The following is a 12,356-nucleotide window of genomic DNA, read 5'->3' on the forward strand; positions in this document are numbered from 1 at the left end:
GAACGTCAGCGTTTGTAATCGTTACGGTGGCCAATTTACCACTTCAATTTTGTTCATATATCCAAATTATTTCGTTACTCTCACCGACGCGGCCCCAAACAGTTTCTTTCGAAACCATCAGCCTTTATTCATTTATAAGTTATTAACACGTGTTTGCGACTAAGTAGTAACTTTTCACAAAAATCCAGTGTCAACCAATCATTTCCATTGGTTTAGGAGTAGAATTGAGTGACCTGAACTTCAATGTGCTAAATTAACGCGTGGAACTTTCCCAGGATACAGCGGCCTTTTTTTTTAGTAATGCAGTTGGGCCCTGTATTAAGCGTTCAGTTGTCAAAGTTCCTCTCAATTATGGCAGAAAATGGCAATATTTTTCATTTCTGAAAATACTTCTATTCTGTGGAACCTATATTAAGTGGTCAACCTTTAATAACCCTTCGACTCCCAGAAGTGATGAACATGTAACTTCTCTCAATAATATCCTTGGACGTTTCAGCAAACAAGGTAATTCGGTAATATCAACTACAAGTTGAAATTGTAACCTGGCCACCGTAAAAAGAGTTTAAAAGTGGACGTTTCGAGCGTTAACCCTTAGACGCTCGAAATGTCAGCTTTTTAACTCACGGTGGCCAATTTACAATTATAACTTGGTTGATATTACCTTATTACCCCCCTCAAATGCAGCACCACGGTTTCTTTAGAAACTTAACGTCCTTAATTCCGCAAACTCATCAGATAGTTGATATGTTAATCTAACACCAAATTCTTCTAAGTTGCAAGGAAATGTGTCGCAGCTAGAGGGGAGTGTTCACGATCACATCTTGGAGATTTACGGGTTAAACGTTCATTTCGTTCGCCATTTGACTGTACCGTAGTTATTGTGGATATGAATTCTTGGTATTCACGTTGCGTCATTAAAATTAGGAAGTACCACTCCTTTCGAGATCTAGTTAAATAAGTTATTAGAACAGCTGAAGAATTAAATTTTTACAAATTTTCAGGTTGAAAGGGTTTTTCATCTTGTTATAAAGCAAGGTTGATTTCTGAGCTTTATTGTGACCAGGCGGCCTTTAATGGTGTCACCTACGTTTAAAAAAAGTGACTTGTCTGCTAAGATTTCGCAAGCTGAACAGTCCTTTCACGAGAATAAGTTGTCATAGAGATGTTTAGGAGCCCTCAGATGATAACCAAATGCTTTTTGGAGCAAAACTCGATGATGATACGTTTTTAGTAGCTTGGGGCCTCCATATTACTGCTTCTCTGAGGGTCTAGTACGAAACATCACACAGACCTGAATCTTTGCGAGACTGTTTGATTATTTATCTTCTTTTTATTTCTCAGATTCTTGACTATAACCGCCTCCCGGTTAGCTCAATGGATAGAGCGCTGGACTGTTGTGCGGGAGGTCGAGGGTTCGAGCCCCGGCCGGACCAACACTCAGGGTCTTAAAATAATTGAGAAGAATTTGCTGCCTTTCTATAACCTCAAGAAATGGTTAGATATTCTAGTCTTCTCGGATAGGGACGAATAAATGGAGGTCCCGTCTCCTGCAGGGTTGGGGTAGGAGACGTTAATTTCCCACACACGAGATTACTGTGTGATGGATGTCCTCCCCTGGGGTGGGATGGGTGGGATATACAGGGCCGTTCTGAAAACCACTTCTGTGAGAACGCACCCTGTCTAAAGATTATTATCTATCTATCTATCTATCTAGCTATCTATCTATCTATCTATCTATCTTGGATGGTTTTGATCATAGTGTGACTGAAAAAATGCACTTTGAACTTTGACTTTCTCGGATACTTGTGATGATGTTTTAAGTCGTGGCGGGAAACGAACGTAGTACTGCTCTGTCCCTAATAAGATTGTTTCGGTGCTTCGGTCAAGTGAAAACCGACCGCGAAACCCTGGGAACGACTTACGCTTGAAGCTCTTCGACACAGCTGAAAGGTGAGCTGAAAGGAATACTCTAAAATTTTTAATAATATTATACTGATCAGCATTAATTTTTCTTTGGGAAAATCACCTGAATAATTTGAACGAATAATCAATGATGTGTCGGTAGTTAAATCCAGTTAATAGTAGTGTACAACTTATGTATTCTTCTATTTATTGTCATGTGTTTCTGTTTCTGTATTTTTATCTCATACTGTCGTTTGTGCTTTATTGATTTAATATTTTATTTCTGTTTCTTGTATATTTATTGAATCTTTTGTAGAGCCGAATTTTATTTTAGATGTTTTAGCGTCCACACACTACCCGCCGAGACTAGCTCTGCTGTTTGTGGGTAGTGCGTCATTATGCTAAGTGTCATGTCATGTCTGATTACCATAAAATACAAATACAAAGTACTAGTAGTGTGGTGAAAATAACTACAGTGTTTTTGTCAAAAGGGTGAAGATGGGGAAGCAAGGAAATGAGTCAATTACGGTCGACCATGGTGCCTATTGTCTCAGGATATCAGAGGATTTCTGTTACTTTTCTTATCTCCTTATGAGCATACTTAGTGTGCATAGCTATAGTATAACTTTTCTAAGAATATCCTTACAGCCATTCCGCATCCATTTCTCTTTCCACCTCTCGCAACTTACTAACTAATAAGGCTTACACACTTTGTACATCTGTTTTCAGAACCTTTGGTAGTTCAGATTATGGCTTCAACATCTGTTCCAAAACTTTACTCTGCATGGTTTTGCCCTTTTGCACAAAGAGCTTGGATTGCTTTGGTAGCAAAGGGTGTGGAGTTTGAGTACATAGAACAAGACCCTTACAACAAAACACCTGAATGGCTGGCCATCAATCCTCGAGGAATGGTGCCTGTGATTGTTCATAAAAACAAAGCAATTTATGAAAGTTCAGTATGCATTGAGTATGTGGATGAGGCATGGTTAACTGAGTCAAGATTGCTTCCTGCAGATCCCTACTACAGAGCTCATGCAAGAATTTGGGGAGATTTTATTGGCAAGAAAATTGTTCCTTCCTTTTATGCTCTTCTTATGAAACAGAATGAGTCCGAGCAAGAGAAAATTAAATCTCAGTTGATAAGTCACCTGCTTGAATTTGTGAAAGCCATGGACATTAAAGGGCCTTTCTTCCAAGGTGAGAAGTTGGGTTATGTTGACATCATGTTAGCTCCACATGCAGCAAGGTTCTTTATTCTCAAGCATTATCGTTGCTTTGAAGTTCCAAAAAGTGAGAAGTTCAAAAGATTTCGTGTTTGGTGGGAAGCTGTAAGGAGTACTTCAGCTGTGAAGGCTACATTGCAAGATGAAAGCAAACTTTTAGATTCTTACCAACGATATGCAGATGCTAGTGCCACATCTCAAGTTGCTGATGCCATTAGACAGGGAAAGACAATGCCTTAATCTTCTCATTTCACTTTGATAGTAAACAGCAGCTAGAATTTAAAGAACCCAAGTCTTGTTACATTGATGTATCAAAGTAATTTTAATTAACTAGCATTGTTATGTAGATGAAACCTTCCACATACAGTTGTTAATTGACACAAGTAGAAGTCACCAACAGGTCAGGTGACTCTGATGAGTACTTGAATCAGGTTATTCCCCCACATCAGTGGTGAGATTTTGCAAGCTGAACAGTCCTTTCATGAGAATAAGATGTCATAGAGATGTTTAGGAGCCGTCAGATGATAACCAAATGCTTTTTGTAGCAAAACTCGATACGTTTTTATTAGCTTGCAGCCTCCATATTACTCCCCCTCAGATGATCTAGTACAAAACATCACACAGACCTGAATCTTTGCGAGACTGTTTGATTATTTATCTTTTTTTTATTTCTCTTATTCTTGACTCTATGTGTTGGATGGTTTTGATCATAGTGTGACTGAAAAAATGCACTTTGAACTTTGACTTTCTCGAATACTTGTGGTGTTTTTGTAAGTCATGGTGGGGAACGAACGTAGTACTGCTCTTTCCTAATAAGATTGTTTCGGTGCTGCCGAAACAGCCTGCTTTTCTGTTTGCCAGTCAAGTCCATGTACTTTAGCATAGCTATAGTAGATGCACCCAAACAATGTACATAATTTCATCCAGGAATAGCAATTGAATAGGTATGAATAGGTTGGCAGGTGAAAGAAATTAACCCAAAAGTGTCTACAGATGGCAGATTTTGTCAAAAATTAAAGTTAATTGTGGTTTCAAATTATTCCAAGGATGCAGATTAACTGGATTTCTCTATGTAGAACTTCAAATTTTGGAACACGTTGCTAACTTAAATGCCCTGACAGATGGTTGATTCAGTTTGTAATTTAACTTATTTCAGCCAATGATAATACTATTTTAGAACTAGAGAGCTTGCCCCATTTTTTGTACTGACCATAGCCGAGATAAAACAGGCTGTATTAAATCCTAACTTCTCACTCTCATGATACTTCACATTTCCAAAGATTAAAATTTAGACCTTACATATGCCAAAAATTATTTATATGGCAAACACAAATAAATGTAGAGCAAATATCATACCTAATGTTATAGAGTACTTTCTGGCTTTGTAGTGAGTGGTTAGAAAATATCCTTGAATAAAAATTGTTGCAGTGTAACACAGGATACACAAGTCTTGAAAAAGTAGAAAAAAAGGAACCAACTTGCCCTTTATCAGATATCTAATACTCAGAATGATGACCTTACATCAAAATGAATTTGTCACTCTACATAATTCTTATTTAAAGTTACTAAAAATAAGTGGCCTATGCATCAAAAAGCAATTCTTAGATGTAGGTATGACACACAAATTTAAAGCTAACAGCCAAGATTATAGGAATGGCACAGTTTTTTCAGACATAAAATGACTGATCATGGTAACAAGAAGTTTCTTTTAAACCCATTCCAGTTGGTCTTACGCCCTGCCCATTTTATTTTACTCTGTCCAAAATTAAACTATTTTCTTTGACAGATCAGCACCCAACCAAGAAAACATCCTCCCATAAATGGGTTTCTAGGGAATTGTTGAACCATTGCGAACAGCATCTGCAAGCTCAGACTTAGCATTGCCCTCAGCATAAGGCCTAGCATTTGCCAAAACCTTATCTTTATTCTGTAGAACTGCTTTTACTGAAGGGTGATTTATCACTGCTTTTGCCCATACATGATATCTAATGTATTCTTCTGTCTGAGGAATTTGAAAGCCACGATAATGTTCCAGAATGTACATCCTTGAAGCCCATGGAGCAAACATAATGTCAACATATCCAAGTTCCTTTCCTTGAAAAAAAGGGCCTGGCTGATCCATTGCCTGGGAAAATTCTAATATATTTGTTAGAAATATTTCTTTGTACTCATTTTGCTCTTCTTGAGACTGCTTAATAAGGAATCGGTAATATGGTGGGATAAGCTTCTTGATGATAAAATCTCCCCACATTCGTGCCTTAGCCCTCTGATAAGGATCCTTAGACAGTAGCCTTGGTGCATGAGGCCAGGCTTCATCAACATATTCAATGCAAATATGGCTCTCGTAGATTGACTCGCCATTATGCACGATACATGGTATTAATCCACGTGGGTTTATAGCCAGCCACTCGGCAGACTTGTTGTAAGGATCCTGCTCTATGTAATCAAAATCAATTCCCTTCGCTAACATTGAGATCCATGCTCTGTGTGCAAATGGACAGAACCAGGCACAGTATAGCTTCGGTTTGTTTTCTGTCATTCTTCTAAAGGTTAAATTGTAATAAAGCAAGGCAATAACATTAAAATCAGATAAACAATGGGGGTGCGAGTATAGGTACAGTCAGCAGATCGTTTCCGTCTACCATTACTCGTGTTCAATAATTCCGTTTTACTCTGTTTTTGAACTGAACCATCGAAGATGAAACGCATGACCAAGGAGGGTGAGGTATAACTTGGTGGACTAAAACCAGCCCTTAGGGATCTTTCAAAGAGGTGTTACTACCGGACGACAAAAAGAAAATTGGGCAAGATTTCCTTAGAACCCCGTATTATTACTTCATTATGCATTCAATTCTTGGATAAAGGAAAGCAGAGGCAAAACAACAGATTTCCTTTGGGACTATGGCTTTGTTTTTGATTAGTATGGGGTTCTACGGAGATCTTTCCGAAAATCGGCTTCCTCTCAAAGTAATAACACACTGCCCATTCTAGTTGCAGTCTACTTCATATCAAAGTAACTCACTCTCACTTACCGTGAAAGTTTTTTGGTCTTCAACTTGTCAATGTTAAGTCTCCCTTGCAGCCGTTTTTAGTCTCGTCACGCAACGCTTCTCCCCACAAACGGCTGCTCACATTCGAACAACATTCCTTTCCCTTTGTTGTTTTTGCACCAATGAGATCGCTGATATCGTTTCTTATGTGACCAATCAGAGCACAAGAGATTGTAATCACTATCGTTATTCCCGCGTTTTCAATTTCTGCTTTTCATCGTAGTTTCTTGCTGGAGGAAACCCTGAAGAAGGTTTTGCAAAGTGATCGTTCTTTTATTTGTTCCACCTCAGTTGAGACAAAAGAAAAAATTGATGTTTTTGGAAAAAGTTCTTTTGATTTTCCGGCGAATATTAGTTCCTGTCTGGATGTGAATGTGAGCTGCTATTCAGCCACCAGCGAGTTGTCAGTTTGTAAAGCTTGCTACCGACGATTGATCAAGTTCAAAAAGACCTCTGTTCATCTTGAAGAGTTCAAAGATGAATTGAAGGGAATCTTCAAGGATCGAGAACTTCTCAGAAAGAAGCGCTCATTGAGCGTTGAGAGCGACGGTGGAGAAATCCAAGCTTCGTGCCGTGGGAAATCCTCGAAATGTTTACAATTCGATCCGATCAATACGACTTGTACCTCTAATGCTACAGCCAATTCTAATATTTCTACCACGATCAGCCAAGAGGGACGTTCTACTCCGGCAAGATTTCCTATTCGTTCCAATGGTGTATTGATTTAGATGCCGCAAAATTATCACTGGATAAACAAACACAAGAAAAACATGCTCAGGGGTATCAGAGCTAGATAAACAGTAAACAAAACATTTTTTTTGTTGCCTCATGGGAAATTGAATTCTGTAGTCCATAGCTTTTGAGAATTCACACTGTCTATTCAGTATGCCACTGCAGTGTTAAGTAGTCTATGAATAGTCTGGAACAACACAAATGTACAATATATGAGAGCATAGTGACAAGTATGTGCCAATGATGACAAACTGTTACAGCCAAAAAATGTCAAAACAGACCCTGAAAAAGTCTGTTAGCCCAGATTTTAACCCAAGAAGTACCCAGGTGCTGCAACTACTGATATAAATGAAGTTGATATAAATGTCTTCATACGAATCTGATCATTCGAAAGTCTGAAAGATTTGCAATCTCACTGAATAATGACTAATAGTAGTCTAAAATTTTTGCTCAATATGCAAGAAGAATACAATTTGATACTGGCAGCAGCACCAATGAAGAGATTCAATTTTCAAAGAATCAAATGATCAATATAACCCATGGAATCTTTCATAGCATTCTTAATCAAACTTCAGACCATTATCATAAATTACTGTTCTCTATTACATGTACATGTATACAGTCATTTCTTCGCAAGTGAAATGTAACTAATCTCAAACAGATGTTCCATCTTTTGTGACTTCACATGACAAAACTTTCAATTGCTATGATAGAGTATGAGTAGCACACAATTTATGTCACTAATCAGACAATGAAATTGACCAGTAATCTGATTTAAAAATATGATGAATTTATTAGATCACTCATTTTCTTACCACAATTTAGGAGGGCCAAAGAAGCTGTACTGTTCTCCCCAACCCCCTCCCCCACAGTGATTTCCACCAGTCTGTGAAAGGACTCCAAAATGTTATCCTTATTGGCTTCAGGAGTGCAGGAATGCAACATTTCAACAAGCACATGTTTGAATCATTTCCAATAAACATTAAAGTAAAACATTAATAGTAGCATAAAGTAAACCACATTATCTTATAGTCTGGCAATAAATAATAGTTCTTTCTGTTTTTTCCTGACTCTGTTTCAGTTCATCAGTAAGCCAGTCAAAATAGAATTCCAGTTCCATGTCCTTATCCATATACTGCACAACATAAGCAACATTTGATTTATTTTCACTTTCCTTAATTTCTACTGCATTTTTCATGTTCAGAAGGTTGAAGTGACTCACAGAAGGCTTCCATTTAATTATCCTGTGATGTTCCCCAACACATCAAAAGGAAAATAGGCAGCATTAATCCATAATGAAATTTCTAATAATAATAATATAATGAAAACTTTATTAATTTTAATAATTTAATAATAATAATACTAATGTCATTCAGTGCTAAGGAACATGCAGAAAGCTGTAATCTCTAGCTCCTTTAACATTGCCAGGACTTTCAAGGTCCTATTGGACTGAGTTCTTCAAATGACGTTAGCTTCAAGCATAGGTTTTTAATAGGTGGATGGGACATTTATCTCCATTTTAGGGTCTATGGGTCTACCATCTTAGAACTTTTAGGTTTTATTTGTGTCGGGACAGGTCCTGTCAGACTAAGTTCCCTAAATGACGTTAGTGTTAAGCATAGTTTTAATAGGTTGATGGGACATTTACTTCCTTTTAGGGTCTAGGGGTATAAAATTTTAAAAAGTTTAGCTTTTATCTATGTAGTAGTGACAATCAAATAGGCTACACCATGGTACCCAATATCAATTTTATTGGTAATCTGAAGCACTCAGAAGTGTATACTGCGATGATAATGTCTTGTATTTAGACACAATATTTTTACAGGTGATCATGTGTAATATAACACAGACAGAATAAAATAACGATAACCAAAATAAGACCACAGTGTAATACTAATACTGACTAAACTATTTACATTTTCTATTTACAATATTTACATTCTTATTGTCCTTTCCTTTAAACTGCTTAATTTAAAACATACATCTAAAATAACATTTTGCTTCAGACTCGTTTTTATTGAAACACTTACCACTGCCTTACAACATGCGCTTCATCGAAGGCAATGGCACGAGTTTTTTGGCATGGAATACACAGAGTTCGTCAGCATAAATCTCCAGCGTTCGTTCTTTAACCACGCTTCAGGGGATCCGTAAACTAAGGAATATTCGCCGCTTTCGACACGAGTGCGTTTACCACCCTCAAGTGAACTTATGTTACCTGCTTTTAGCCCAAGCTCCCTCAAATGGGACACTTGGTCGTTCATAAGGCTTTCCCCAATGGTGAGAAAACGACGACTATATGACCAGGCTCTTGTGAGGTAAGATCAAACACGAGTGGTAGTGCTTCATACAGGAGAGATTTCCCGAAACCAGTAGGAAGATTGACAAATACATCCTTTCTTTCCTCAACTATTTTCCTAATTCCAGTTTTTTGCTGCGCATTTAAACTAGGAAGTCGAAATGTATTACTAACAACCTCAAACGCTTCTTCAAAGGACGCCATTTTCAAAGCTTTGAACTCGAAGATGAAACAAACAATATGATTGGTTAGACTACTTTGGCGCGTACAGTTCTCAACATATGTAACCCAAATAGTGATTGGTTGAAGTAGCGGAAAGGAATGTTGTTCGAATGTGAGCAGCCGTTTGTGGGGAGAAGCGTTGCGTGACGAGACTAAAAACGGCTGCGAGGGAGACTAATCAATGTTCGACAGAAGCTGGATCCGAGATAAATTCCCAGAGTGCTTCGCAAGCCTATCATAAACATTGCGTTGCGTCATTATGCTTTGGAAAAAGTTTTTGATTAATACTGATTACACAAGATTTAAAAAAGAGACACGCTTTCTTTCGTTTAGAGGGAAAACTTTTAGGTTCTGGTGGTATGGAAACATGTTTGAAGTATCAAAGCGCTTAGAACAAGCCAACCAAGCGGCAAATCCACTCGAACATTTGGAAGAGGAGCACGTGAGAGCTGGTCGCAACGCCGAACTTTCATTTGTGTCTGCTCTGCGTTTGAAGAGCGGGCTTGACAAATCAAATTTGTTTTGCTGTTTAAGGATTCCAGATAGATATCAAGCACGGAAACGAGAAATCGATGTAGTGGTTCTCACTACAGATGGAATATTTTGCATCGAGGTGAAATATTGGTCGGGCACTATAACGAGAAGTGAAGACGGCTCAAAATGGATCCAAACGAGAACGAAGCAGATCGCGACGAACTCCTTCGCTACCAACCACATTGAACACAACAATAGTGCTATCGAGACTGAACATAAGGCTCGTCTTCTGCGAGATTATTTAAGTAGAAAAGAGGTCTATGTTGCAGAGAATCTGTTCCACAGTCGAGTCGTTTTCTGTAACGCAAACGCTGAGCTAGATGAACACATAGCAAACGATAGCGCTGTAATTAAACCGAGTGATGATCATGACAAATTCGTTAAAAGCTTTAGTCGAAGCTTCTTGCAAAGTTTGTCAGAATCAGTTGTTCCGTCCTGGATTTCAGGAAAACTGTCCTATTCACAAATAAATCAGATCAGAAATGTTCTTTCCACGACAGGAACTTGGGATGTAATTCATTTGAACGGAGGAAGACAGCTGTGCGGGGATTTAAAGGAATGTACGGGAGTTTCTCTCGATCGGAGGAAGTGTGAAGCGCTGGTGTTTTCGCATCAGAGAAGTCGCGTGTTGGGCATGGCATGGGCTTTGTTTGGCTACAGTCCACAAGTCTATATATCCTTGATAGAGCGGGGTGGAAGCGGATTATTATGGAACTCCTATTGTGCCACCTTGAAAATACCGCACAACGCTGATGTTGTTTTCCGAGTTTGTGGAGATGAAGCAGATTCAAACATCCCAGCCAACGAGATTGAAAGAATATCTCTCAGCATCTGACAGAAACGTTGAGAATATTTGCAGGAAATTTGGAATTAACTTCACAATGTCATTAGCGGGAAGCAAAATTAACGTGATTGCGCCTATGCGGTGTCATTATTAGCCTTCCTACTCATTGACACTTTTAGTAATTAAAAGAGTCCTTCCACAGCACAAAATAATCTAAGTGTGATTATCGACTTTCAAAGTATAAATCTGGTACTGTTGATAATCTGCACTTCCTTCTGAAGCAACAGGTGTCATCAGTGGCAATTTTGTGTGTGTGTGCGTGTGGAGATGTTTCTGAAAAATTAAGTCACCAGATGTAATAAGGGGTGCTTTCCATTTGACCAAAATTTTCGAGATTTTGGGTCTGAAATTGAATGGAATGGGACAAGTTCTGCGATAAGTTTTCGAGAATTTAGGAACACGTTGTGAGTGTGCCCTCTTGAATGCGGTTGGACGCGTTCTATTCGAGGAGCTAAAGTTCCGATATTTGGCTGATCCCCGGTGTAAAAGCCACACCTGACGTCATGAGTCGCGCACTATCAAACTTTAAATAAATACTAGACGCATATCTGCGTGAACTCGGGCTTTCAATATCGCATATCTGGAGTTTTCTTTAGGGGACTGCCATATTTCCATCGTTACTGTCGTCACGAAATTTCATCATTGCCGGTCACGAATAAGTCTACTTGTGTTTATTTTTGTCTGCTGGAGTGTAATGAATGTTGTTATGGTACTAGACAACAATCAAAATAATATATTACCATATAGGAGTAAGTTCCTGTAGATGCCAAAGGTTGAAATTCAAGGACTTTTCAATGACTTTAAAGGCCAAGTTTTAGAAAATTGAAGGACCACTTTTGGAAAGGTTTGCATAAGCAATTTTAAAATCATTTAATATTATCTCTCAGGTTTTCCATGAAAGTACTGTAAGTTTCAACTTGAAAACTGCTAAAGAAAAAGTATTGCAACAATCAAGCCTTAGTCCTCAAATTTAAGTACTTTCTAGGCCTTGAGTTTTTAATTTTTAAATTCAAGCATCTTCAAGGACTTTCAAAGCTTTTACAAACCCTGAGTAGGTAATGTACTTGTCTTTAACTGCAAGGAGAAGGGAATTTTTTTATCTTTTATTGGTACCAAGTCAAAGTTTGTTGCCAAACGTTCACCCAAGGAGTTGTCAGGAATCAGTAGATTGAGGCAATATTACTGTTCAATAGCTCACATTGTTTTTAATAGAAAAATCTCTTAAATATTTAATACTGCTGATGGCCACAACAAGAGAAGCGGTGCTATTTACAGTTTTAGTGTGTTCAATTAAAGACATTCGACTTTCATTACCTACCAAGAGGGAATACACATATTTTGACCTTTTTGTGGGTTTCAAAGTAAATGTCATACAAAAATCTGAAAACCACATCAAAAACCCTGTGCATTCAACTATTATTTCTTACAAGATTTTTGAGAATTGATTTTCTGTCAACTGAATCAGACAATATTCCTTCACTGTAATCACTTTCAAGATCTAAACTTGCTTCAGTTCGACAAACATCAGTTTTTGGCAAATCATCTGACAG

General features: G+C 38.1%; 3 protein-coding genes across 3 annotated transcripts; 2 read left to right on the forward strand and 1 right to left on the reverse strand.

Moving 5' to 3' along the window:
• Positions 1-607: 607 nt before the first annotated feature.
• On the forward strand, positions 608-4,558 carry LOC111324781 (uncharacterized). The gene is made up of 2 exons (XM_022928415.2): positions 608-1,950; positions 2,632-4,558. The coding sequence occupies exon 2, from the start codon at positions 2,652-2,654 to the stop codon at positions 3,363-3,365; it is 714 nt and encodes a 237-aa protein (XP_022784150.1). The 5' UTR covers positions 608-1,950; positions 2,632-2,651; the 3' UTR covers positions 3,366-4,558.
• Positions 4,426-6,261, reverse strand: LOC111324782 (uncharacterized). The gene is made up of 2 exons (XM_022928416.2): positions 6,158-6,261; positions 4,426-5,668 (listed from the first exon to the last, which is right to left on the reverse strand). The coding sequence occupies exon 2, from the start codon at positions 5,662-5,664 to the stop codon at positions 4,954-4,956; it is 711 nt and encodes a 236-aa protein (XP_022784151.2). The 5' UTR covers positions 5,665-5,668; positions 6,158-6,261; the 3' UTR covers positions 4,426-4,953.
• Positions 6,262-9,667: 3,406 nt separating this feature from the next.
• On the forward strand, positions 9,668-12,123 carry LOC111324774 (uncharacterized). The gene has a single exon (XM_022928407.2). The coding sequence runs from the start codon at positions 9,688-9,690 to the stop codon at positions 10,795-10,797; it is 1,110 nt and encodes a 369-aa protein (XP_022784142.2). The 5' UTR covers positions 9,668-9,687; the 3' UTR covers positions 10,798-12,123.
• The last annotated feature ends 233 nt before the right edge of the window (positions 12,124-12,356 follow it).

The sequence above is a fragment of the Stylophora pistillata genome, chromosome 10 (genome assembly GCF_964205215.1).
Source record: "Stylophora pistillata chromosome 10, jaStyPist1.2, whole genome shotgun sequence".
Lineage (NCBI taxonomy): Eukaryota > Metazoa > Cnidaria > Anthozoa > Scleractinia > Pocilloporidae > Stylophora > Stylophora pistillata.

What these genes read in the sequence shown, in the direction of transcription:
- LOC111324781 (XM_022928415.2), top strand. Translation starts at nt 2,652, where the DNA reads ATGGCTTCAACATCTGTTCCAAAACTTTACTCTGCATGGTTTTGCCCT.
- LOC111324782 (XM_022928416.2), bottom strand. Translation starts at nt 5,664, where the DNA reads ATGACAGAAAACAAACCGAAGCTATACTGTGCCTGGTTCTGTCCATTT.
- LOC111324774 (XM_022928407.2), top strand. Translation starts at nt 9,688, where the DNA reads ATGCTTTGGAAAAAGTTTTTGATTAATACTGATTACACAAGATTTAAA.